Genomic DNA, 27,957 nt, shown 5'->3' with positions numbered 1-27,957 from the left:
TAGAATAAAATATATAAAAATGAAAAAAAAATAGGAGGGAAGAATCACAGTGGAACTTATACTACTGAATTTAGTTTATGGAAGATAAAAATGTGTAAAAATGTATAAAATAAAATATATAAAAATGAAAAAAAAAAAAATAGGAGGGAAGAATCACAGTGGAACTTATACTACTGAATTTCGTTTATGGAAGATAAAAATGTATAAAAATGTGTAAAAATGTATAAAATAAAATATATAAAAATGAAAAAAAAAAAAATAGGAGGGAAGAATCACTGTGGAACTTATACTACTGAATTTTCGTTTATGGAAGACGATCTTATCATAATCACTTATTTTACACCCTTATTTAAAAAAATTGTTGGTATCCATTAATAAAATTATAAAACCTTAAAAAATGTATAGATCTATATGAAAAATTATAAAAAAAATCTTATTAAATGTCCTATTAAGAAAAAGAGGGTCAAGTGTCGACTTTCTTTCTAAAAATCATTGAGGAAGCAGTAAAGGTCGAATTCTACGTTCATACCCCACTGTCTACTGATCATCCACACAGAACACAATTTCATACTGATAAATGAGGGAAAGGGAAGCTAAGAAAAAAAAAAAAACCCCGCCCCTGAGGAGTTCATCTCCACTGAAATGATGTCTAGAGAGTCCAACCGATTTACTTCTGCTGAACATCATATATGGCAAGAATCCCGCTCCTCATCACCGCATTGTGGTTGGACACGCTGAGATGCTCTTCAGGATCTCCGGGTCCCACCATGTCCTGCAGGATCATTGTGATATTTTAATGATAGACTGATTACTGTACTGCAGCGGAGGAGAAGAAGTGATCAGGGGATGAAGATGTCGGGTCTTCTCTTCAGCTTCTCAAGGCATTTCCTTCTCACAAATGTATGGTAAGCCTTGGGAACAAGGAGCATCGTTCCAGCCATATGGACTTTTCAGATGAGCACAGTCTTCTCCTCCTCCGAGGCCGTGACCAAACCAATTGTCAGGTTGACCAGGCTGCCAGAACCTGCCGGAACCAAGGGAAATAGTGATCAGTCCAAGCCTTTTATGGACGAGAACCGATGGCAGGACCATCATAGAAAAGAAGTCTTAAAGGGGGCGAACTAACCTAAAGAGAACCACCAAGAATAATCTCAAAAAGGTAGAGGAGACACAGCTGACAGCAAACAACGAGAGCGTTCAGTTTATGGAGCAAAGTCAGAGAGAATATAATAACTGGTGGGGGGTGGGTCAGTGTCTTACTTTGGAGTAGCATCATAAGAAGTCCCGTCCACCCATTTCCAGGATCTGTCCGCATCCGTGAGACCGATCCACGTGGTCCAATATTGTGAAAGATCATGTAGGAAATTCTTTAGAAAGACAAAAAAATTGATAATGTTGCAGTGTTTGTGAAAGGAAACCAGTGGAAATCACTTGGGCGCGTGCGCACGGGTGACCACAGCACGCACGGGCATCAGTGGTCACCCATGCGCAGTGCCAGGCGTACATGCGCAGGAGCGTGCCTTAGTGCCAGTTGGTGCCAGAAGGCCTACTTAAAGGGGGCCCCAGCAACTGACCGGTGCTGACGGGTCTTCAGCTGTGTTCCCATTATCCTGAAACCTATGTTTGCTCTGTCTGATTCCCCGTTGCTGAGCTTGGCTCCTGTTGACCCTGCTCTGAACTCTGCTATACATGATCTCTGGTTCCTGATCCCGGCTTCCCATCTGACCTGTCTCCGCCTGATGTTCCAGTACCCTGCTGCCCGCCTGTTAATGAAGCCGGCTTCCCGTCTCACCTGTCTCTGCCTGATGTTCCGGTACCCTGCTGCCCGCCTGTTAATGAAGCCGGCTTCCCATCTGACCTGTCTCTGCCTGATGTTCCTGTACCCTGCTGCCCGCCTGTTAATGAAGCCGGCTTCCCATCTGACCTGTCTCTGCCTGATGTTCCGGTACCCTGCTGCCCACCTGTTAATGAAGCCGGCTTCCCATCTGACCTGTCTCTGCCTGATGTTCTGGTACCCTGCTGCCCGCCTGTTGACGAACCCGGCTTCCCATCTGACCTGTCTCTGCCTGATGTTCCTGTACCCTGCTGCCTGCCTGTTAATGAAGCCAGCTTCCCATCTGACCTGCCTCTGCCTGATGTTCCGGTACCCTGCTGCCCGCCTGTTGACGAACCCGGCTTCCCATCTGACCTGTCTCTGCCTGATGTTCCTGTACCCTGCTGCCCGCCTGTTGATGAACCCGGCTTCCCATCTGACCTGTCTCTGCCTGATGTTCCTGTACCCTGCTGCCCGCCTGTTGACGAACCCGGCTTCCCATCTGACCTGTCTCTGCCTGATGTTCCTGTACCCTGCTGCCCGCCTGTTGATGAACCCGGCTTCCCATCTGACCTGTCTCTGCCTGATGTTCCGGTACCCTGCTGCCTGCCTGTTAATGAAGCCGGCTTCCCATCTGACTTGTCTCTGCCTGATGTTCCTGTACCCTGCTTCCCACCTGTTGACGAGCCAGGCTATCCCTGTGAACTTGCTCTGGTGCCCCGCCTGTTGACGAACCCGGCTTCCCATCTGACCTGTCTCTGCCTGATGTTCCTGTACCCTGCTGCCCGCCTGTTGATGAACCCGGCTTTCCATCTGACCTGTCTCTGCCTGATGTTCCGGTACCCTGCTGCCTGCCTGTTAATGAAGCCGGCTTCCCATCTGACTTGTCTCTGCCTGATGTTCCGGTACCCTGCTGCCCGCCTGTTGACGAACCCGGCTTCCCATCTGACCTGTCTCTGCCTGATGTTCCTGTACCCTGCTGCCCGCCTGTTGATGAACCCGGCTTCCCATCTGACCTGTCTCTGCCTGATGTTCCTGTACCCTGCTGCCCGCCTGTTGACGAACCCGGCTTCCCATCTGACCTGTCTCTGCCTGATGTTCCTGTACCCTGCTGCCCGCCTGTTAATGAAGCCGGCTTCCCATCTGACCTGTCTCTGCCTGATGTTCCTGTACCCTGCTGCCCGCCTGTTAATGAAGCCGGCTTCCCATCTGACCTGTCTCTGCCTGATGTTCCGGTACCCTGCTGCCCACCTGTTAATGAAGCCGGCTTCCCATCTGACCTGTCTCTGCCTGATGTTCTGGTACCCTGCTGCCCGCCTGTTGACGAACCCGGCTTCCAATCTGACCTGTCTCTGCCTGATGTTCCTGTACCCTGCTGCCCGCCTGTTAATGAAGCCAGCTTCCCATCTGACCTGCCTCTGCCTGATGTTCCGGTACCCTGCTGCCCGCCTGTTGACGAACCCGGCTTCCCATCTGACCTGTCTCTGCCTGATGTTCCTGTACCCTGCTGCCCGCCTGTTGATGAACCCGGCTTCCCATCTGACCTGTCTCTGCCTGATGTTCCTGTACCCTGCTGCCCGCCTGTTGACGAACCCGGCTTCCCATCTGACCTGTCTCTGCCTGATGTTCCTGTACCCTGCTGCCCGCCTGTTGATGAACCCGGCTTCCCATCTGACCTGTCTCTGCCTGATGTTCCGGTACCCTGCTGCCTGCCTGTTAATGAAGCCGGCTTCCCATCTGACTTGTCTCTGCCTGATGTTCCTGTACCCTGCTTCCCACCTGTTGACGAGCCAGGCTATCCCTGTGAACTTGCTCTGGTGCCCCGCTCAGCCCAGCACCACTACCCGAGTGACCGCAACTACCGTCCAACGACCAGCTGCAACTTCAGGTTTCCATCTGCAGGGACTCGTTTGTCTCCTGTCCTTTGGCTCCTTCTGTACCACTGTCAGCGGGACCTGGACTGGAGATGCAAGAGAGGCCGACCTCGTCATTTCAGTCTCCCTTCAGGTATGTGAGAGTTTGTCTTACTTCTACAGTATAGCTCTGATGTATTCCTTCCTTGGCTAAATGGTATAGCCCAATGCTTGCGATGGTACATGCCCATGAAGATCAGGTTATAAAAATATGACCCCACCCCTTTCCCTAGACCTACAGGAAGCCCTCCCACTATGGCACACCCAAGGGTCAGTTGTAGAAAGGAGATACAGGTAGGTTATATGGGTGGGGCTCTTGGAATGCTCACATTTTCTTGCTTGTCGTTAACGACCACCAAATGAGCCTTTTTCGCCTCGCAGTCTTTTTCCGCACTCTCCCACGGTTGCACATGCTGGGAAAAATAGTAGCAGTTGAGGCCATAGTGTTTCCAGCCCACCTCACAGCATGGATCAGTACAGTCTGGGGGGAAAAAGAGAGACAACTGTGTAGTTATTCAGCTCAGAAACTGACATCAACACTGTGACGGAACTAATCCCACACTCCGCTTAAGTGCTTCCATCAGTATACCGCTTCCTAAGTCCTGGAACACAAGTCCAATGGATCTGGCTATAGGAACCCCCAAGAACTAGACGATACCAGTCTTGGAGGACATCAGGAATGACCTTTATTTGAGATCTCACACAAAATATATACAGCGGGGTGACTAAAACCTAACCTAATTGGCATGAGCTAATTATCTAAATCAACACTCAGACTAGTTGATTGAGGGATAAGACTTTTCGGCTCCTAGCTCACTAACAATTCAATTGCAGGTTAATTAGCACAAACAACAAAACAATAATAGGTGAAATACTCTTTAGAATCTGTGTCAAGCCAGACTAGACTCATTTACATTATACAAGACAGACAGGTGGCTGGAGGTGATGAGATTAGCATCTAAGAGTTTGTGTCCCAATAGTGTGATTAAGTCTATTGCTAACATGGCATTTACATATCCAGAGTCTGTGTGTCTTGGGGGGGGCACGGACCTGAATCCCTGTAACACCACCTCAGGGGTCCCCAGGCATACAGCTCACAAAGAGCACCGTTCCCCCAAGTGCGAGGGCCCATAATCACAAGGCAAGAGGCTCGCATTCAGTCCCCTCCAAGAGCCTCGGTCCCAGCTAGGTCTGTCACAAACACATACTGTACATGAACGAGTCTGTCCTATAATCTCTCGCCACCAAGATCCTTCTTTAAATAAGTGAAGTGTGGGTCCCCCTCACTTATCCAGACCAATCTAAATTGGACACCAGACAAACAGTAATGCTAATTCTTAAATTCTGCACCTTCTCCGCGACCATCGAAGCTCCTCCACAAGCAGTGTTGGGCTGCAAAACCCTTCTATAGCTTGCTTTTCAGAAGAGGTTGCTATCATACTGGGCACTCTTACACTATAGCAGTGATGGTGAACCTTGGCACCCCAGATGTTTTGGAACTACATTTCCCATGATGCTCATCTACACTGCTCATCTACACTGCATCTTAAACATCTGGGGTGCCAAGGTTTCGCCATCACTGCACTATAGCATTTCCCACCAGAAGACCTGTTCTGAACAGTGAGGTCCAGTTCACCCCGTAACAACACCTAAGCACCCAATCCACTGAAGAGTACGAACAACTATTCACCCAACGACATGTCTACTCAACAACTCATCAATAGTCTATCTTCTCAACACTTCCAACAACCCATAGGCACCTCATTCGCTAAACATTCCTATCAACATAATAGGCCGCCATCCATCCATCCAACACTCCTAACAAATCATGAGCACCTCATCTACCCAAAACTCCTGACGAGGGACATTTTGGACATTCAGCTCAGGGGGGTCTCATGGCGCGGATATACCGGGGCTTAGAACCGAAGATTGCCTCGATCCAGGTCAGCAGGACCGTGGTGGTGGTGGTGGGAGGGGGGGGGGGCGAGGAGGGGGACCTGTGTAAGTTCACCTGTGAAGCTGAACTTACCCTTTAACCATAGATCCTTTAAAATAAAGACCTTTGTCAATTACAACACTAGCAATATTATTTATCTAATTGCATATAAGGCTTGCACAATACAATACGTTGGTGGAACCACTAGGAGACTCCGGGATCGCTTACATGATCATGTCTATGATATTGAAAAAGAACATGGGACTAATGTAGATAGACACTTTAATGAGACACTTGAGGGGGGGGGGGGAACTTCTTTATTATAAATACAAGGTATAGAACAAATGTGTACACCTAGGAGAGGTGGGGATAATTTTAGAAGACTTTGTAAGCGAGAGATGTTCTGGATCTTCTCTTTGCAAACCAGGAAACCGGGGGGCCTCAATTCTGACCCATTTTTATTATTGGTTTAATGCACTGTTTTTTTTTTTGTTTTTTTTTTACCATCAGTTGCAATATGTTTCTCGGCTATTTATTTTATATGTCTTAAAGGTTGAGAGATATTTTGTATTAATACGGGCTTATCAGTTTAGGTGAAGGTGTCATCGCTCTGCCTATTACATCATATTATATGATATATATGTGTGTGAGGTTTTTGGAGGTATGCTGTATCTTCTTTTATAGTTATTTTTTTATTTTTTGTTTTGTTTGTTATTCTTGTAAATGTGATTCTAGAAATGGTGTTTATACATTCATTGTGGTAATTGTTTTTGTCTTATATGATGGATATTCCCACAGAATTATTAATGCCATTCGTTTGTAAATTCTCTATTTGGAAGCAAAGAACAGAACACGTGGATCCGATCACTGAAGCCGTCACATCTGTTTTGAATTTACTATGCTAATGTGATTTTTTTTTTTGTACATTAACACGTTGGTGATTGTGTTCTGAATGGTTTTGATGAAGCGCGCTAGTCGTGTCAAACGCGTTTTTCTCCTGCCATTGCCTATGTCATTGCTCCTTTGCATTTGTTTTTATACTCCTCGATAAAATATTTTTTCATTGCATTTACTTTGGGAGTGCGGCCATCCTATTTTTGTTCTTCCATTTGCAAACTGGACTTTTTATTGCTTTCCTTCACCAATGTCTTTCTTTCTTGTCACTCTTCCATAAAGGGCAGATTTGTGGAGAGACGACCTGTGGACAGATTCTCCCCCCTGAGCTGTGGATCTCTGCAGCTCCTCCAGAGTTACCATGGACCTCTTGGCTCTTCTCTGATGAATGCTCTCCTTGCTCGGCCGGTCAGTTTAGGTGGATGGCCATGTCTTGGCTCTTCTCTGATTAATGCTTTCCTTACCCGGCCCGGTTAGTTTAGGTGGACGGCCATGTCTTGGCTCTTCTCTGATGAATGCTCTCCTTGCCCGGTCAGTTTAGGTGGACGGCCATGTCTTGGTAGGTTTGCAGTTATTGCCATACTCTTTCCATTTTCTGATGATGGATTGAACAGAGCTCCGTGAGATGTTCAAAGCTTGGGAGATTTTTTTTTTTATAACCAAACCCTGCTTTATACTTCTCCACAACTTTATCCCTGACCTGTCTGGTGTGTTCCTTGGCCTTCATGATGCTGTTTGTTCACTAAGGTTCTCTAACAAACCTCAGAGGGCATCACGGAACAGCTGTATTTATACTGAGATTAAATGATGCACAGGTGGACTCTATTTACTAATTAGGTGACTTCTGAAGGCAATTGGTTCCATTAGATTTTAGTTAGGGGTATCAGAGTAAAAGGGGCTGAATACAAATGCCCCTCCCCACCCCCCACACTTTTCATATATTTATTTGTAAAACATTTTGAAAACCATTTATCATTTTTCTTCCACTTCACAATTATGTGCCACTTTGTGTTGGTCTATCACATAAAATCCCAATAAAATACATTTATGTTTTTGGTTGTAACGTGACAAAATGTGCAAAATTTCAAGGGGTATGAATACTTTTTCAAGGCCCTGTAAATGGCAAGCATTATCTTAGCTAGCAGAGCAAAACACAGAGGCACTAGTAGAGGAGGGACTAAATACCATTCAAGCAGCCAGCATCAGGCGGAGACTGATTACTGGGATCTGCTGGAAGACACCTGCAGGTGAAACTGGAACTACAACTTTCCACTCTGGGAACCACAGTGCCACCAGCAGGTGTTCCAGGTCCCGACACCACCATTACCCCATCCAACCCATCACTCCCAACAATCTGTCAGCGCTCTGTCCACCCAACACTCCCAACAACTAACCTGACAAACTCTCACAGGAAGGAAATAATAAATAGACATGTGCAAAAGCAAAACATTTGTTTAGTTTCGTTTCGTTTTAATTCGTTAATTCATTAATTTCGTTTAGTTATATTCGTTAACTTCCTTAAATTCGTTTTCGGATTTCATTTCGTTTTCTACCGAATTCGAAAAATCGGCCACATTCGAAAATATTTCAACCAAATTCGAAAATATTTCTACCGGATTCGAAATTATTTCAACATGATTCGACATTATTTCAACCACATTCGAAAATATTTTGTGACCCGAGTTTAGGGCCATGTATCTCGGGGTCACTTGGCGCTAGAAACTCCAAATTTGGATATGCTGTAGTGCTAGTAGTATTGTGTTTGCATACCAAATTTGGGGTTTCTAGCTATAAGTGACCCCGAGATATGTGGCCCCAAATTCGGGTCGCAAAATGTCATTCTCTGCTCTAATAACTAATAACATTTTGCGACCCGATTTTGGGGCCACATATCTCGAGGTCACTTATAGATAGAAACCCCAAATTTGGTATGCAAACACAATAATACTAGCACTACAACATATACAAATTTGAAGTGTGTGTCTAGCACCAAGTAACCCCGAGATACATGGCCCTAAATTCGGGTCACAAAATATTTTCGAATGTGTTTGAAATAATGTCGAATGCAGTTGAAATCATTTCGAATGCAGTTGAAATAATTTCGAATGCAGTTGAAATAATTTCGAATGCAGCTGAAATCATTTCGAATGCAGCTGAAATCATTTCGAATCATGTCGAATTCATTCGAATTCATTCGTTATATTTCTTTCGTATTCGTTGTAATTTCTTATTTTTTTATTCGGACATTTGGATGCATCCGAATGTCCGAAAGATGCAAAATTCGGCCGAATTTAGATTCGTTACGAAACGAATTGCACAAGCCTAATAATAAACCAGTCCAGAGAGAAACATATCAGGGAATGGAATGAAATATACCCCCAGGGAGAAACCAATTACCCCATCGAGAGACTACAGACTGGTCTGTACCTGGAAATATTACCAAACCCTAAAGACACATCCAAACCCCAGCGGACTAAGTGTCCACATCCTGAAAATGGAGTTATGGTGACACTGAAAGACCTACAAGCCCAGGCTGGATAAGAGATGTAACCAGGGGGCCCGGGTGATCAGCCCCTTAATATTAAAAACTACAAATCTAACTACAGGATGTTCTGAGAAATGAAAGTTTTGTGAGTCAATGTTCTGATTCCTGAATTAAGTAAACTTACTGATATCTTCTTTTTGGGTCTCGTCTGTCTGTCTTGCCATGGCTTCTAGAATCTTCTGGATGTCGCCGTTGAGAGAACCTGTAATATAAAGAACATCATCTCAGTATGGTGTGTACATGTCCTTCCGCCCGCACCATATTATACGCATACATTTTCCGTGGAATGATGCCAATCAGAATTTCCGCCAACGGATTTTGCTGTCGGAAAATTTGAAATTCAGATCTCAAATTTTGCGTGACGGAAATGCCTATGGAAAATGTGTGATGGAGCCTACACACGGTTCGGAATTTCCGTCAACAAGGTCCCATCGAACATCTTCCATAGGAAAATCCGACCGTGTGTACAGAACATAACATCCGAGTTTAACCAACAAACATTTTTTACATCTGAAAACTATAATTCTTGCCATGCCTGTAAAGTTCTAACCTCACCCTTAACCGCTAGACTTAAATGGCCCTTACTCCCAACACTAAACTAAAAACTGTAATTCTAATCACTTTCTTCTTTCAGGAATATTTATTACTAGTCAGACTATCCCACCAGTATTTTTCATCACTAAAAACAATGTCTTCCAATGGAAGGTCCTCCACCAGCCAATGGCAGGCAACCAACACTCAGGGAGAAAAACCAAAGAGGAGGCAATGGGAAACAGGGGAGTGGTGGCAGCTGTGGGGAGGGAGAAAGAGCGCACCGGGAGCTCCTAACATTGCGTTGAAGTGGCTATCGTGGCAGATTCAGGGCTTTACTTCATGCTAGTTCTGCCCCCTTAAAGAGTACTGCTCTGATGACTATAAGGGTAATTATAGAGGTGGAAGAAGCACAGATCCAGAGAATGGATGAAGCAGAAGCAGGGAGATTCATGTACTGCAGCTCCTCAGGTACAGCTTCCTCTCCAGCATTCCTCTCCAGCAACAGGGAGCAGCACAGTAGTGACATCACCAGATCTCACTCTATATCTGGTGAGACCAGCATTCTGAGGCAGCAGTGCCTTAGATCAGGGGTGTCAAACTCCATTTCATCAAGGGCCGCACCAGCATTATGGACCCGGTTGTATCTGTAAGACTAGATGTGCAGAGCACCCCTCCCCTCCTTACATCAGATGTCAAGAGCCCCCTGTCATCCGAAATCAAGTGTCCCCCCACCCACCCACCCTTACATCACAGAGCACCCCACTTACCTTGTGCTGATGCTGGAAAGAAGCTCTCAGCAGAGCAAAAATATGCAAAAACTGAAGGATCTGGAGAAATACCAGATGAGCGCTGTAGTTAGCTCGGGGGGGGGGGGAGTGGAGACAAGGGGGTGCTGCGGTTGCAAAGAGAGGCCCAAGTAGCTGTAGGAGGAGGGCTGGAGTCAGTCAGGGGGAGGCAAAGATGAGGGGGTACTAAGGCTGCACAGAGAGGCACAGGATGTGTAGGTGGAGGGCTGGAGTCAGCTCGGGGGAGGCAGGGACGAGGGGGTGCTGTGGCTGCACAGAGAGGCACAGGACATGTAGGTGGAGGGCTGGAGTCAGCTCGGGGGAGGCAGGGACGAGGGGGTGCTGTGGCTGCACAGAGAGGCACAGGACATGTAGGAGGAGGGTTGGAGTCAGCTCGGGGGAGGCAGAGACGAGGGGGTGCTGTGGCTGCACAGAGAGGCACAGGATGTGTAGGAGGAGGGCTGGAGTCAGCTCAGGGGAAGCGGAGATGAGGGGGTGCTGTGGCTGCACAGGGAGGTACAAGACCTGTAGGAGGAGGGCTGGAGTCAGCTGAGGGGAAGCGGAGATGAGGGGGTGCTGTGGTTGCACAGAGAGGCACAGGACGTGTAGGAGGAGGGCTGGAATCAGCTTGGGGGAGGCGGAGATGAGGGGGTGCTGTGGCTGAACAGAGAGGTACAGGACCTGTAGGAGGAGTTCTGTTTTCCTCTCTGCTGCCGATTGCTGAGGCAGTGGGGCAGAGACGAGCCTCTCCACGGCTGCACGAAGAAGCACAGGATTTGGCAGAGGAAATGTGACATACACTTTGCTGCCAACAGCTATAACAGCGTGGGGGCAGAGATATGGGGGTGCCGCTGCTGCAGGAGAGGGGCGAGGGCTACATGAAGAGGTCTGGGGGCTGGATTAATTTGACACATGTGCCTTAGATGATCTCACACTGCAGATATATAGCAATGAGACTACAGACAAAGTACACTCGGTAGACATAAGGTAATGCTGTGGCCACAAATAAAACATATAGATGTTCCATGTGCCTTAGTAAACCTTCACTTTTTGAATTCAGGTCCATTTAAAGCCCAAGCCCAGGTTTCCTGCCATGTTGTCGGGGCCCAAGTGGCCATTACTAAGTGATTGGGCTGATATGTGCATTGCATCATAATGAACATAGCTATATACAGTATGGCAGCACTGTGTTCTAAAGCAGTGTATCACCCTCCAGTGTGCTAGAGTAGAAACATGTTAGGTTTTTGTTAGTGTAGGTAAATTCAAGCTTGCTAGCAGCCAAGCCTGTGTTTTGAGCTGGGTCTGGGCAGTGATCCAGTGAGGCTGGATGACTCACAGGCAGCATCTCTGATACCTCCTCCTACTTCTAGATACTCGGAGGAGATTCTGGAAGAATGGGAGTGGAGGTAAGGAGGAGCTGACTGGAGTATTCATGAGGGCCCTGACCAATCCCCAACAGATGGGTTGGCAAGAGGCAGGCCCCCTTAAAAATACTCAGGGTCAACCTAGCAGGCGCAATGGAGTTGGGTGGAAGACAGGAGATGGAGTGTTAGGAGATTAACCTTAGGCCTGATCTCGGGTGCAGAAAGGACCCTCTTCATGGAGGTGTCTTGATCAGAGACACGGGAGCAGGACAAGGACAGCAGCAGGAGAACACTGCCGGGCAAATCTCCAGGGAGGAAGACAGTCTGGTGAGTGAGACAGTCAGAGGGGACTGAGTGGCAAGCTGAGAGGACTGGGTGAGAGTGGTCTGGGATGGATGTAGAGTCAGTCTGGGAGGACTGTGGAGGAAAAGTCAGGAGGACTGTGGAAAGGGGCAGCTGCAGCCAGGCCGGCTGGAAGTGCCTGAAGAGGTGGTGCCGGGATCAGTAGCCACAGAAGGACAGCTGGGCACTAGGACTTTGCTACACAACAATGGGGCCCACGGTCCCTGCCTGTAAAGGGCATCTGCTAACGATCTGACTGAGCCCTTTTTTGTTAGATCATCCAACAGTGCAGGCTGGTCTTGGGTAATTGTAGTGCTTCAAGCAAGTATTGTGCTGTAGGAGCTGAGGAGTGTATAATTAGATTGTACAGAAGAAGTTGTCCCTGGAAAAGTTCTGCTAAAGTCAAGTGGGCATCTCATATTACCCTTTTCCTCAACCAAGTTAAACCCCCTAATAAAAATACAAAAACAAATCACTGAACTATTCCTTGACTCAAATGTGCTGTGAAAATGCAGGGTGCCTGGCTGTGCAGGGTGGGTATCCCCTTCTACATGCGGATCCCCTAGGGGGTGTGCTACAGCAGTATGGGTGACTTCCTATCTGCTACCAGAACAAAACCAAGAGTGCTCCTCTGCCATTCAGGAAAATACTTTTCTTTTATTGAATACAAGGCTTCCACTGATTGGCTTCAGATTGTGACATCATCTCCCCACCTCAGCCAATCAAAGGAAGTCTTGTATTCATTAATAAAAATACGAGGAGTGTGTGTGTAGCACTACCCCCGAGGGAGCTGCTGGTTAGATTTGGGCTTACCGTTACCTTCTGTTCTCCTCGTTTCACGTCTAGGGGGTGTCCTGTGGTAAATGGCCCAGTAACTGGAGAGACCGACAACAGATCCACTTCAATGGATTTTATTTGCAAAACATAGATAATGGACAGTCTCTTAAATTGGGATCAGAGGGTTGGAAAGGAAGTTCAGGTACTCTTATGCCGCGTACACACGATCAGACTGTCCGGCGGACTTAGTCTGGCGGACAAACCGCCGGAAAGTCCGCCAAATTTCTGAACGAGCGGACCTGCCCACACACCGGACTTTTCCAGCGGACTACTTTTGAAATGAACAGACTTGCCCACACACACAGAGGAAAGTCCGTTCATTTTGAACGTGGTTTCAGGCAGCCGGGACTAGGGAAGGAAGTAAATGTCGTCGCCTTCGGTGGCACTGCCACCTGGTATGGACTTAAAGGGGAAGCCCTACGCCGAAAAAACGGGGTGGGGGTCCCCCCCAGGTCCATATCAGACCCTTATCCGAGCACGCTACCCGGCCGGTCAGGAAAGGGGGTGGGGACAAGCCAGTGCCCCCCTCCTGAGCCGTACCAGGCCGTGTGCCCTCAACATGGGGAGGTGCTTTGGGGAAGGGGGGGCCGCGAGGCCCCCCACCCCAAAGCACCTTGTCCCCATGTTGATGAGGACAAGGGCCTCTTCCGTACAACTCTGGCCGTTGGTTGTCAGGGTCTGCAGGCGGGGGGCTTATCGGAATCCGGGAACCCCTTTAATAAGGGGGCCCCCAGATACCGGCCCCCCACCCTATGTGAATGAGTATTGGGGTACCATGTACCCCTACCCATTTACCTGGTGAAAAAAAAAGAAAGAAAAAAAACACCACTCAAGGGTTTAAAATAATTTATTGCACAGCTCCGGGGGTCTTCTTCCGTCTTGGGGAGTCTTCTCGCCGGACTCCTCCGCTATCTTCCGCTCTTTTGCTAGCTCTTTTACTAGTGGAGGAGTCCGGCTTTCTTCTTCGTCGCCGCCCGGGGGTCTTCTTCCAACTTCGGGGGTCTTGCCCCCCTCTTTGGTTCTTCTTGCCGGGCCTCCGCTTTCTTCCTTTAGCTCTTTTACTAGTGGTGGCCCAGTCTTCTGTCGCTGCCGCCTCTTCTTCCGACTTCAGGGGGTCTTGCCCCCCTCTTCGGTTCTTCTTGCCGGGCCTCTGCTTTCTTCCTTTAGCTCTTTTACTAGTGTTGGCCCGGTCTTCTGACGCTGCCACCTCTTCTTCCTACTTCGGGGGTCTTGTCCCCCTCTTTGGTTCTTCTTGCCGGGCCTCCGCTTTCTTCTTCCAGCTCTTTTACTAGCGGTCTTCTGTCACCGCCGTTGCCACTGTCACCTTCTCTTCTTCTCTTCTTCTTCCTTGAGATGTTGACTCGACCCTGTCTCTGGCCGCAACGACAGGGACGTGTTGAGCGGCGACTTATATAGGGGCAATGGGCGGGGTCACCGGGTGATGTCCCCGCCCATTACGATGTCACAGTCCCAGCATCCTCTGGGAGGAGGACATTTTTTTCTCCAGGTGAATGGGTAGGGGTACATTGTACCCCATACTCATTCACATAGGGTGGGGGGCTGGAATCCGATAAGCCCCCCGCCCGCAGACCCTGAAACCAACGGCCAGGGTTGTCGGGAAGAGGCCCTTGTCCTCATCAACATGGGAACAAGGTGCTTTGGGGTGGGGGGGCCCCATGTTGAGGGCATGCGGCCTGGTATGGCTCAGAAGGGGGGGCGCTCGCTCGTACCCATCCCCTTTCCTAACAGGCCGGGTTGCGTGCTCGGATAAGGGTCTTATATGGACCTTGGGGGATAAGGGTCTTATATGGACCTTGAGGGGGACCACCACGCCATTTTTTCAGCGTAGGGCTTCCTCTTTAAGTCCATACCAGGTGATGGGGCCAGCGACGTGTCACTCTTGCCGCCAAAGGCGGCGACATCGACCTCCTTTTGCTAGTCCCGTCTACATGGAGCCACGTTCAAAATGAACGGACTTTCCTCCGTGTGTTTGCAAGTCCGTTCATTTCAAAAGTATGGCAGACACCCGCCATAGTCCAGCGGACCTAGTCCGCCGGAAAAGTTTGGTTGTATGTGGGCAGGTCCGCTAGTTTGGAAAGTCTGGCGGACCTCCGCCTCAAAGTCCAGCGGTTTGTCCGCCGGGCTAAGTCCACCGGACAGACTGATCGTGTGTACGAGGCATTAGTGTCAAAGTCAAAATGTTGAAGAACTTGCTTACTTTGACTGCATCCAGAGAATAGCCATTCACAACTGGATGGTCACTCAAGTTGGACAGTCCGTCTCTCACAAGGCCTAGCAGCCAACAAGGTGCTTCATCAGGAACAAAGTCTCTGCCACAGACGTTGTTGTAGAACATGTAGGAACCTAAACTTGAAGAACACACGTAGGATACCTGGATCTTTCAGCCCTTAACTTTGAAAAACGCATAGCGCGTGCTCTTCAGGAGCCGCCGCTACATGTGGATTTATATTTTAGTCCCAGTTATGATGGACATTCATCACCAGAGTTCACCTCACCAACACTGGGCATGAGGCTGGTCTACACAATGGAGCCAGAAAAAAAACATGTTCTGATAATATATGGTGTGAATAAGCCAAAATTTGACCAAATCATCAATCAATCAATCAATCAGAAAAAGCTACTTCTCAACCTCTTAACCACTTGCTTACTGGGCACTTAAACCCCCCTCCTGCCCAGACCAATTTTCAGCTTTCAGCGTTGATGCACTTTGAATGACAATTACGCGGTCATACAACACTGTACCCAAATGACATTTTTATCATTTTTTCCCACAAATAGAGCTTTCTTTTGGTGGTATTTAATCACAGCTGGGAGTTTTATTTTTTGCTAAACAAACAAAAAAAGATGCAAAAAATTTTTTTCTTCGTTTGTTATAACATTTTGCACACAGGTCATTTTTCTCCTTCATTGAAATGCGCTGATGAGGCGGCACTGTTGGGCACCGATAGGCTGCACTGGTGGGCACTGATAGGCTGCACTGGTGGGCACTGATAGGCACAGTTAAGGCAGCACTAATAGGCACAGATAAGGTGGCACCGATAGGCACAGATAAGGCAGTACTGATGGGCACAGATAAGGCGGCACTGATGGGCAAAGATGGGCACAGATAAGATGGCACTGATGGGTGGCACAGATGGGTGGCACAGATGGGTGGCACGGATGGGTGGCACTAAGGGGCACTGATAGGTACCACTGATAGATGGGACTGATGGGCACTGATAGGTGGCACTGATAGGTAGCTCTGATAGATGGCACTGCTGGGCACTGATGGGCAGCACTGATGGGCACTGATGGGCACTGGTAGATGACACTGATGGGCACGGATATGTGGCACTGGGGTGCAGCACTGTTGTTGAGGCAGATTTTGGGCACTGATAGGTGGCACTGCGGGCACTGATGATGGGCACTGATGGGTGGCACTGATGGGGGGAACTTTTTTATTAGTTAGGTGGCACTGGCAAGGGGCAGGTGGGCACTGATAAGCTTGCCATGATTGGGACTGAAGTCCCTCTCACGGCCGCCGGTGATCGGCTTTTTTTTTTCTCCCCGCGCTGTCAGCGCGAGGAGGAAAAATAGCCGATTACCGGCTCTGTTGTGTCACATGATCAGCTGTCATTGGCTGACAGCTGATCACGTGGTAAGGGGTCGGGATCAACCCCTTGCTCCGTTCTGTGATCAGGTGAGTCTCATAGACTTGCTGATCACAGGGCGCGCAGGCCGCTCGTGCACGGGGCGACGTCAATAGACGTCGTCCCGGCAAAGCAGGTCCGCGCTGTAGCCGTCATTCGGCTATAGCGCAGATCCCTAGTGGTTAATAATATTTTCTGCTGTCTCCAGACAGAAACGTTAAACCGTCTGTGCTGGGAAATCCAAGCACAGCCCAAAAGTGTCAAGACACACCCATATTTAAACAAACCACTCCCATTCTCATGTAATTCCCTCCCCTTTCGAAGGTCCAAGGTTGGGTCAATGGTTTGGAGAATTTTATAATAATAATATACTTCCCCAAAATACATATTTCATGTCTCATCTTGGAGCGTGCCATCACCTGTTACATCATCTGTTAACATTTGGTTTCCAGATGCCTCCACCCCATTTATTTTGAACTATACATTCAGTCACCTTGATGACTATACAGACCTCTGTACTATACACATATCCCTTTTATCCTGATCACCTGGATAGATCACATTCTACAGTCTCTCTGTGATTTCCGGTATGGTTTATGTTATTAACACGTTTGTTCACCTTTTGTAGTTTGTACCCTTCACCCTTAAATGCTGCCCCAGCTCACCTCTCATGTCCTTTACGAAGGTTTCGATGTTGGTCAGTTTCTCCATCATCCTGGAATCTGGAGGAGGAGAACATCCATAAAATGAGGAGACCAGACCCCCCCATCACATAGTGCCACCCCTCAGAGGTTCACCTTACCATCCTGGGACAGTTTCTCCATTCTGGAGTCCACTCCTAGACTCAGGTTCCTCAGCTTCACCTCCATGTTCTGCTCTGTCTGATCCACCCCCTGACCTGCTGGAGACAAAGAACCAGAATTCATTCCCACAAATCAGTGATACGGAGGAGGACCATGAAACTGCCTTCACGCTGGACCCCCCCAATTATCACTCAACTACCAAGATGTCCCTCTACTGGAAGATTTCATCCCATGATATCTTGGGGAAGGTTAGCTATTATATTCGCAAAAAAATGTTTTCTGGTTGTGACGGGAGTCACTTTGGGTAGGGTGCCCGAGAGCTCCAGTCTGATCTGTGCTAGTCGGACTCGCTGTACAGCCACACTGGAACATTGTATATATGTATATATATCATGTGTTGTCTCATGCTGTTGGACTCTTTTGCTGGGATTGTTTGGGGTGTGGTTGTATTCCATTGTTTTATTGGGTTTGTCTGCCTTGGAAGAAAAGTATTTTGACAGAACCCACTGTCACTGTGTGTTTTGGAGAGGGCTGTGGGCCGGCCTAATGCCCACAGCCTATGGCCCAGAAGAGACTTGGGGACAAAATGCCATTAAGATAATGTAATGCTACATCCCTTCTCCCCTACCCCCCTCTTGTTGCTGTGTTTAACTGTGTTGGGTCATGGCATGTAGACTAAAGGTCTGGAGACATCTCCCAGCAGGGGATGTGTAAAGAGGGGCTGCCTGCTTATCATAATCCCTTTATTGTGCTTCCGCTGTAGTTTCTGGTTCAATGTACATGTGATGAGTTCCCATTGGTTCTTCCTTGTCCCCTACCCCTTCTATGACAAGACTAAGGGGAGTGTCCCTGTGTTTAAAGCTGTATGTTTTTATATTTAATAAACAGTTTATGCTCGGCATGTTAAACCCTCAACAGCTGTGTGGCTTGTCTCATGATTGAGGGGTTAAGGGCTGGTTATGGGGAGTCTGCGGGTGCATTTGGAGGACAGGAGACACAGGTCTGGCGGAGGTGCCCAGCAGGGGTATCCAAGGTCTGTCACAAGTATATTATGGGATGTATGTCTGTTTGGAGGGGGGGTTCCTCCAAAAGCTCCCCTAACTGATTGGACAGTTTACCCCGCCCTGAATTCCAAAGGGAGGGGTGATTGTCCCCTGAGACGTATATCTGTGTTGCACATGTGTTATAATAACGAGTTTGATGTTTTTCACCCTACACTGAGTTACGGGCAGTGACTGGGTGGGCTAAAGGGTCTTGGATCATGTGGTACCGGACAGAGAGAGCATTTAAGGCGGACATAGTCCTGTTGAGGACAAGGGTTCGTCACACTGGTAATGAATGGGTTAATTTGAAAAATTAATGAATGTAATGTTTTTTGGGTCTTTAAATTAATTGTATAATTCTGGTAGGTATTAGTGCACAATCAGGGGTGGACTGACAACTCATGGGGCCCCCGAGCAATAGGAGAAGATTATGGGGCCCCTGGGCAATAGGAGATTATGGGGCCCCCAGGCAAAAGGAGATTATGGGGCCCCCAGGCAATAGATTATGGGGCCACACAGTATGCACACACACACATACAGTATACACACACAGACACACAATATACACACATAGTATACACACACAGAATACACATACACACACTGAAAAGGTACTGCAGAGGTGGGGCAGCTATAATCTTGGGATTTTTTTTTAAAACACAGATTTTTACATACTGTCCCTGGTTTTATTGAAGCTGGCAACCTTGATGGGGCCTCTAAGTGGCATGGGGCCCTCGGGCAGTGCCTGAGTGCCCGAATGGCCAGTCCGCCCCTGTGCACAATCAGACAATATTATAGGTATAGATATATTACTGGGTCATAATATGGACACCAAAGCCATCCCACTAGAACTGATGATGGGGTGAGACTGAGTGTCTGGTGATCATAGAAGAGTAGGGTAGAAAAGGCAGGGCAGGGAGCTAACTTCAGGTGAAGAAATTCCCCAATTCACATGAACATCTTAGATCGGAACCTGAAAGTAGTCTATAGGGAGCAGGAAAAAAAAGGAAGAACTGCCGATCATGGACAGGATGAGGGATGGTAAAATGGTAGCTGCTCATGGACTGCAGGAGAGATGAGAAAGAGGAAACAAAACACTGTGGATTGTGGAATGTAGTGTGGACAGCGGTGGGAGATCTTACAGAGAATGTAGTGTGGATGGTGGGGGGAGATCTTCCAGAGAATGTAGTGTGGACAGTGGGGGGAGATCTTCCAGAGAATGTAGTGTGGACAGTGGGGGGAGATCTTCCAGAGAATGTAGTGTGGACAGTGGGGGGAGATCTTCCAGAGAATGTAGTGTGGACAGTGGGGGGAGATCTTCCAGAGAATGTAGTGTGGACGGTGGGGGGAGATCTTCCAGAGAATGTAGTGTGGACAGTGGGGGGAGATCTTCCAGAGAATATAGTGTGGACAGTGGGGGGGATCTTCCAGAGAATGTAGTGTGGACAGTGGAGGGAGATCTTCCAGAGAATGTAGTGTGGACGGTGGGGGGAGATCTTCCAGAGAATGTAGTGTGGACAGTGGGGGGGAGATCTTCCAGAGAATATAGTGTGGACAGTGGGGGAGATCTTCCAGAGAATGTAGTGTGGACAGTGGAGGGAGATCTTCCAGAGAATGTAGTGTGGACAGTAGGGGGAGATCTTCCAGAGAATGTAGTGTGGATGGTGGGGGGAGATCTTCCAGAGAATGTAGTGTGGACAGTGGGGGGGATCTTCCAGAGAATGTAGTGTGGACAGTGGGGGGGGGGGATCTTCTAGAGAATGTAGTGTGGACAGTGGGGGAGATCTTCCAGAGAATGTAGTGTGGACAGTGGGGGGAGATCTTCCAGAGAATGTAGTGTGGACAGTGGGGGGGAGATCTTCCAGAGAATGTAGTGTGGACAGTGGGGGGAGATCTTCCAGAGAATGTAGTGTGGACAGTGGAGGGAGATCTTCCAGAGAATGTAGTGTGGACAGTAGGGGGAGATCTTCCAGAGAATGTAGTGTGGATGGTGGGGGGAGATCTTCCAGAGAATGTAGTGTGGACAGTGGGGGAGATCTTCCAGAGAATGTAGTGTGGACAGTGGGGGGAGATCTTCCAGAGAATGTAGTGTGGACAGTGGGGGGAGATCTTCCAGAGAATGTAGTGTGGACAGTGGGGGGAGATCTTCCAGAGAATGTAGTGTGGTCAGTGGGGGGAGATTGTCCAGAGAATGTAGAGTGGATGGTGGGGGGATATCTTCCAGAGAATGTAGTGTGGACAGTGGGGGGAGATCTTCCAGAGAATGTAGTGTGGACAGTGGGGGGAGATCTTCCAGAGAATGTAGTGTGGACAGTGGGGGGGAGATCTTCCAGAGAATGTAGTGTGGATGGTGGGGGGAGATCTTCCAGAGAATGTAGTGTGGATGGTGGGGGGAGATCTTCCAGAGAATGTAGTGTGGACAGTGGAGGGAGATCTTCCAGAGAATGTAGTGTGGATGGTGGGGGGAGATCTTCCAGAGAATGTAGTGTGGACAGTGGGGGGAGATCTTCCAGAGAATGTAGTGTGGACAGTGGGGGGAGATCTTCCAGAGAATGTAGTGTGGATGGTGGGGGGAGATCTTCCAGAGAATGTAGTGTGGATGGTGGGGGGAGATCTTCCAGAGAATGTAGTGTGGACAGTGGGGGGAGATCTTCCAGAGAATGTAGTGTGGACAGTGGGGGGGATCTTCCAGAGAATGTAGTGTGGACAGTGGGGGGAGATCTTCCAGAGAATGTAGTGTGGATGGTGGGGGGAGATCTTCCAGAGAATGTAATGTGGATGGTGGGGGGGAGATCTTCCAGAGAATGTAGTGTGGATGGTGGGGGGAGATCTTCCAGAGAATGTAGTGTGGATGGTGGGGGGGAGATCTTCCAGAGAATGTAGTGTGGATGGTGGGGGGAGATCTTCCAGACAATGTAGTGTGGACAGTGGGGGGGATCTTCCAGAGAATGTAGTGTGGACAGTGGGGGGGGATCTTCCAGAGAATGTAGTGTGGACGGTGGGGGGAGATCTTCCAGAGAATGTAGTGTGGATGGTGGGGGGAGATCTTCCAGAGAATGTAGTGTGGATGGTGGGGGGAGATCTTCCAGACAATGTAGTGTGGACAGTGGGGGGGATCTTCCAGAGAATGTAGTGTGGACGGTGGGGGGAGATCTTCCAGAGAATGTAGTGTGGACAGTGGGGGGAGATCTTCCAGAGAATGTAGTGTGGACGGTGGGGGGAGATCTTCCAGAGAATGTAGTGTGGACAGTGGGGGGAGATCTTCCAGAGAATGTAGTGTGGACAGTGGGGGGAGCTTCCAAATAATTTGGTTTAAAGAGTTGCCAAAGAGTATAGTGTGGACACTAAGAAATAGATGCCATAGAATATAGTGTTCATGGTTGGTGTAGAGTAGGGATGAGCTTCGAGTTCGAGTCTAACTCATGTTCTACTCGAACATTGCCTGTTGGCCTGTTCAGCGAACAGTGAACAATTTGGGCTGTTCGCAGCAAATTCGAAAAGCCGGAACACCCTATACAAGTCTATGGGAGAAATCTAAAGTGCTCATTTTAAAGGGTAATATGCAGGTTACTGTCCTAAAAAGTGTTTGGGGACCTGGGTCCTGCCCCAGGGGACATGGATCAATGCAAAAAAAAGTTTTAAAAACGGACATTTTTTCGGGAGCAGTGATTTTAATAATGATTAAAGTGAAACAATAAAAGTGTAATATTCCTTTAAATTTCGTAGCTGGGGGGTATCTATAGTATGCCTGTGAAGGGGCGCATGTTTCTGGTGCTTAGAACTGTCGCTGCACAAAGTGTCATCTGTGCAGGAAAAAAAGTCTTTTAAAATCACTTGCGGCTAAATTGTCGGCTCCCCGTAATACAGAGAACACTCAATGAGTGTTCTCTGTATTAGCCGACAATTCATTCATTCATTGATTAACAAAAAAAAAGCGTGGGGGTTCCCCTAAATTCAATTACCAGGCCCTTCAGGTCTGACATGGATATTAAGGGGAACCCCGTGTCAAATAAAAAAAAAAAAAATTGACGTGGGGGTCCCCTAAATATCCATAACCAGACCCTTCAGGTCTGATATGGATATTAAGGGGAACCCCGCATCAAATTTAAAAAAAATTGACGTGGGGGTCCCCCTAAAAATCCATATCAGACCCTTTATCCGAGCACGCAACCTGGCAGGCCGCAGGAAAAGAGGGGGGGACGAGAGAGCGTCCCCCCCTCCCTCCTGAACCGTACCAGGCCACATACCCTCAACATTGGGAGGATGCTTTGGGGGTCTGTGACCCCTCAAAGCACCTTGTCCCCATGTTGATGAGGACAAGGGCCTCATCCTCACAACCCTGGCCGTTGGTTGTGAGGGTCTGCGGGCGGGGGGCTTATCAGAATCTGGAAGACCCCTTTAACAAGGGGACCCCCAGATCCAGGCCCCCCCCTGTTTGAAATGGTAAGGGGGTACAAAAGTACCCCTACCATTTCACAAAGAAAGTGTCAAAATGGTTAAATAAGACAAACACACTTTTGAAAAATTCCTTTATTAAAAATAAAAAAAATAAAAAAAAGATTCCAGCGGTGCTAATCCACTCTTGCTATCCAGCGACGAATCTCCGGGGTCCAGTGATGGATGATCATATCCAGCAACGGGGGATCTCTCAGTCCAGCGCTGTCCATACATCCTTCCTTCTTCTGTCTCCACTCCGGAGACACTGCAGAGATCCCAGCGCTGACGTTTCTTATATTAGGAGGGCGGGGCCCCCCGTCACCTGACCCCGCCCCCTCTGACGCTGGTGAAGGGAGCCAGGGGTTCCCCAGTGACGTATGGGTGACCCCGCCCCCTCTGATGTAACGGAAACCTGCGTTACATCAGAGGGGCGGGGTCACCCATACGTCACTGGGGAACCCCTGGCTTCCCTCTCCAGCGTCAGAGGGGCGGGGTCAGGTGACAGGGGGCCCCGCCCTCCTAATATAAGAAACGTCAGCGCTGGGATCTCTGCAGTGTCTCCGGAGTGGAGACAGAAGAAGGATGTATGGACAGCGCTGGACTGAGAGATCCCCCGTCGCTGGATATGATCATCCATCGCTGGACCCCGGAGATCCGTCGCTGGATAGCAAGAGTGGATTAGCACCGCTGGAATCTTTTTTTAATTTTTTTATTTTTAATAAAGGAATTTTTCAAAAGTGTGTTTGTCTTATTTAACCATTTTGACACTTTCTTTATGAAATGGTAGGGGTACTTTTGCACCCCCTTGCCATTTCAAACGGGGGGGGCAGGATCTGGGGGTCCCCTTGTTAAAGGGGGCTTCCAGATTCTGATAAGCCCCCCGCCCGCAGACCCGCACAACCAACGGCCAGGGTTGTGAGGATGAGGCCCTTGTCCTCATCAACATGGGGACAAGGTGCTTTGAGGGGTCACAGACCCCCAAAGCATCCTCCCAATGTTGAGGGTATGTGGCCTGGTACGGTTCAGGAGGGAGGGGGGGCTGCTCTCTCGTCCCCCCCTCTTTTCCTGCGGCCTGCCAGGTTGCCTGCTCGGATAAAGGGTCTGATATGGATTTTTAGGGGGACCCCCACGTCAATTTTTTTTAAATTTGATGCAGGGTTCCCCTTAATATCCATATCAGACCTGAAGGGTCTGGTATGGATATTTAGGGGGACCCCCACGTCAATTTTTTTTTTAATTTGACACGGGGTTCCCCTTAATATCCATGTCAGACCTGAAGGGCCTGGTAATTGAATTTAGGGGAACCCCCACGCTTTTTTTTTTATTTTTATTTTTATCAATGAATGAATGAATTGTCGGCTAATACAGAGAACACTCATTGAGTGTTCTCTGTATTACGGGACCCGACAATTTAGCCGCAAGTGATTTTAAAAGACTTTTTTTCCTGCACAAATGACACTTTGTGCAGGGACAGTTCTAAGCACCAGAAACATGCGCCCCTTCACAGGCATACTATAGATACCCCCCAGCTACGAAATTTAAAGGAATATTACACTTTTATTGTTTCACTTTAATCATTATTAAAATAACTGCTCCTGAAAAAACGGCCGTTTTTAAAACTTCTTTTTGCATTGATCCATGTCCCCTGGGGCAGGACCCGGGTCCCCAAACACTTTTTAGGACAGTAACTTGCATATTACCCTTTAAAATGAGCACTTTAGATTGTGAACGTTGGAGTCCCATAGACTTTAATAGGGTTCTAAAGTTCACACGAAGTTTAGGTCTGCTCGCAGGTTCTGGTGCGAACCGAAAAGGGGGGTGTTTGGCTCATCCCTAGTGTAGAGCTTCCCGAGAATGTAGTGTGGAAGGCGAGGGGAAATTACCTGTGATAAGGAAGGTGTTTGTAAGAAGGTAGAGCAAGAATGAACTCACGTGTGATGGTGACGATGAGGATGATGATGATGAAGAGGAGGCAAATGCAAAGTGCTGACAAAAAACAGATCAGACCAGGGAAGGGTTGGGGGATCCACCTGTGCATGATGACTCCTGAAAGACAAAATTGCATTGAATTCTTGTGTCAGAATAAAAAGATAATATGCCTCTAAGCTAGGTGTAGTTCTTGGTATCTGCTCTTATTCTGTATGGATGGACTCTGCACAGTGTTATTTCTCTTGTCCTGTATGCTGGGTGTAATTATCTGTGTCTGTGGTGTTATGTATGGTGATTCATACCTCGGTAAGTTGAATGGTTTCCTTTGAGATTCTCGTTGGGTGTTGGGTCTTCCTGGAGACGCTCTATGTCCTTATACCGTACTGACATGATCTGTAGAAGACTCCATTATAGACAGATAGATCCATATATAAAAGGACAGACATCACATTCCTCCCTCTCTCACATAGTCGTGGTGTTGTGGTGTCTGTGTTGTAGTGTCAATGTTGTAGTCTCGGTGTTTTGGTCTTGGTGTTGTGGTCTCAACTAGTATTCTCAGGGTTCTGGTCTTGGTGTTGTGGTCTCGGTGTTGTAGTCTCAGTGTTGTGGTCTTGATGTTGTAGTGTTGGTGCTATGGTCTCAGTGTTGTGGTCTTGGTGTTGTTGTCTCAGTGTTGTGGTCTCACCTTGTAGTCTTGGTGTTGTAGTTTCAGTGTTGTAGTATTGGTGTTGTGGTCTCAGTGTTGTGATCTCAGCTTGTAGTCTCGGTGTTGTAGCCTTAGTGTTGTGGTCTCAGTGTTGTAGCATCAGTGTTGTGGTCTCAGTGTTGTAGTCTCAGTGTTGTAGTCTCTGTGTTGTAGTCTTAGTGTTCTAGTCTCAGGGTTGTGATCTCAGCTTGTAGTCTCTGTGTTGTAGCCTCAGTGTTGTAGCCTCAGTGTTGTCATCTCTGTGTTGTGGTCTCAGCATTGTAGACTCTGTGTTGTGCTCTCAGTGTTCTAGTCTTAGGTTTGTAGTCTCAGTGTTGTGATCTTAGCTTGTAGTCTCGGTGTTGTAGCCTCTGTGTTGTGGTCTCAGTGTTGTAGCATCAGTGTTGTGGTCTCAGTGTTGTAGTCTCAGTGTTGTAGTCTCTGTGTTGTGGTCTCAGTGTTAAAGCTCAGTGTTATAGTCTCAGGGTTGTAGTCTCAGTGTTGTGATCTCAGCTTGTAGTCTCGGTGTTGTAGCCTCTGTGTTGTGGTCTCAGTGTTGTAGTCTCAGTGTTGTGATCTCAGCTTGTAGTCTCTGTGTTGTAGCCTCAGTGTTGTGGTCTCAGTGTTGTAGTCTCTGTGTCGTAGTCTCTGTGTCGTAGTCTCAATGCCGTAGTCTCAATGTTGTAGTCTCAATGTTGTAATCTCTGTGTTGTAGTCTCTGTGTTGTAGCCTCAGTGTGGTCTCAGTGTTGTGGTCTCACCTTGTAGTCTCTGTGTTATGGTCTCGGTATTGTAGTCTCTGTGTTGTAGTCTCAGTGTTGCGGTCTCGGGGTTGTAGTCTCGGTGTTGTGATCTCTGTGTTGTAGTCTTCGTGTTGTAGTCTCGGTGTTGTAATTGTGGTGTTGTGATGTCGGTGTTGTAGTCTCGGTGTTGTAATTGTGGTGTTGTGATGTCGGTGTTGTAGTCTCTGTGTTGTAAGTGTGGTGTTGTGATCTCGGTGTTGTAGTCTCGGTGTTGTGATCTCGGTGTTGTAGTCTCAGTGTTGTGATCTCGGTGTTGTCCTCTCAGCGTTTCTCAGTGGTTTGGAGCTAACTTTCCTTTTTTTATATCATTTTCTTCTTCCATACAGGCCCGTCACCCCCTGACCTCACTACATCCCAGACAGCTTTCTATTTCATCACTCCGGAGCAAATTGTAGAAGTTCCACAATAATTCTCAGAACTTCATCCAGTACAAATAACACGAACTAGAAATGCTATCGCCGAATTGAGACCGGCAGATTTTTTTTCAGTAATTACATTTTATCTAATTATCTCTCTATAAAAAAACAAAGCACAAAATAAAATCCAGAAATAAATCCCATCTTCCCTAATACACTCACCGGACACGGTGCTGGTACTACGGGCCGCGCTCTTCTCCGGAATGAAGGGCTCCTTCTTATGATGATGAATATGAGGAGGAAAGAGGAAATCGTTCTGCTCCTTACATTGAATATACGGGATTAGAAGACAAGCAAATCAGCACATAGGTAATGAGCTACATCCCAGAGTGGGTAGAGACAGAATACCTTATCTATGAAATGACCAATAGGAGATAGATTTTCAGTCCAGAAGCTTAACGGTTAATCATCTTTTTTTACGCACTTTGCTATAAGTTGACACGTTTTTGTGGCTTTCATCACCGATATCCATAGACATGGAAATCCAGGGGAAGTCTGAGGAAGGTTTCACTTCTCTAAACCTGTCTTCATGGAGACATATCACGCACCATGGTCTCCACACCTACTCATCACTGACATAACATAAAGGTTTACTTTTTTTTTTTAATTGACATTTTTTGTTGAGATTATAAAAGGACCCATTACAGCCTGCTAACGGCACATGATAATTCCCATTCAGCGCTCTCTTTGGGACAAAGTCCACTTTTTCATGGATGTACACAGTTCAAGTAATTATTGTATGAAACAATAAACATATATCATATAAGTAACATACGTACATGTGGCATCCCTGGCTGGGGAATCGTCACCTCCACGTCACCAGGTAGGGGCCTGGGTCATCAGCAGTAGTATCCTGGTTCTTTACCCCTCAGCCCTGGAAGAATTGAATGAAGTCAGCAGCAGTAGTATCCTGGTTCTTTACCCCTTAACCCTGGAAGAATTGAATGAAGTCAGCAGCAGTAGGATCCTGGTTCTTTACCCCTCAGCCCTGGAAGAATTGAATGAAGTCAGCACCAGTAGGATCCTGGTTCTTTACCCCTCAGCCCTGGAAGAATTGAATGAAGTCAGCAGCAGTAGGATCCTGGTTATTTACCCCTAAGCCCTGGAAGAATTGAATGAAGTCAGCAGCAGTAGGATCCTGGTTATTTACCCCTCAGCCCTGGAAAAATTGAATGAAGTCAGCAGCAGTAGGATCCTGGTTATTTACTCCTCAGCTTTGGGAAAATGGA

General features: G+C 47.8%; 1 protein-coding gene across 1 annotated transcript; it reads right to left on the bottom strand.

Annotated features, from left to right (window-relative positions):
- Positions 1–302: 302 nt before the first annotated feature.
- LOC143986531 (uncharacterized) lies at positions 303–26,387 on the bottom strand. Its single transcript, XM_077484889.1, is given in 9 exon segments — positions 303–1,024; positions 1,261–1,367; positions 4,056–4,207; positions 9,226–9,303; positions 17,033–17,124; positions 17,275–17,335; positions 17,416–17,511; positions 24,829–24,942; positions 25,128–26,387. Coding segments are annotated over 9 exon segments (936 nt in total). The 5' UTR covers positions 25,216–26,387; the 3' UTR covers positions 303–876.
- Between the last annotated feature and the right edge of the window lie 1,570 nt (positions 26,388–27,957).

Source organism: Lithobates pipiens, unplaced genomic scaffold (assembly GCF_037356315.1).
Source record: "Lithobates pipiens isolate NorthernLeopardFrog02 unplaced genomic scaffold, aLitPip1_a1.2 Scaffold_167, whole genome shotgun sequence".
NCBI classification, from domain to species: domain Eukaryota; kingdom Metazoa; phylum Chordata; class Amphibia; order Anura; family Ranidae; genus Lithobates; species Lithobates pipiens.
The sequence above is the reverse complement of the archived record's forward strand: the minus strand, read 5'-3'. Positions and strand labels throughout refer to the sequence as shown.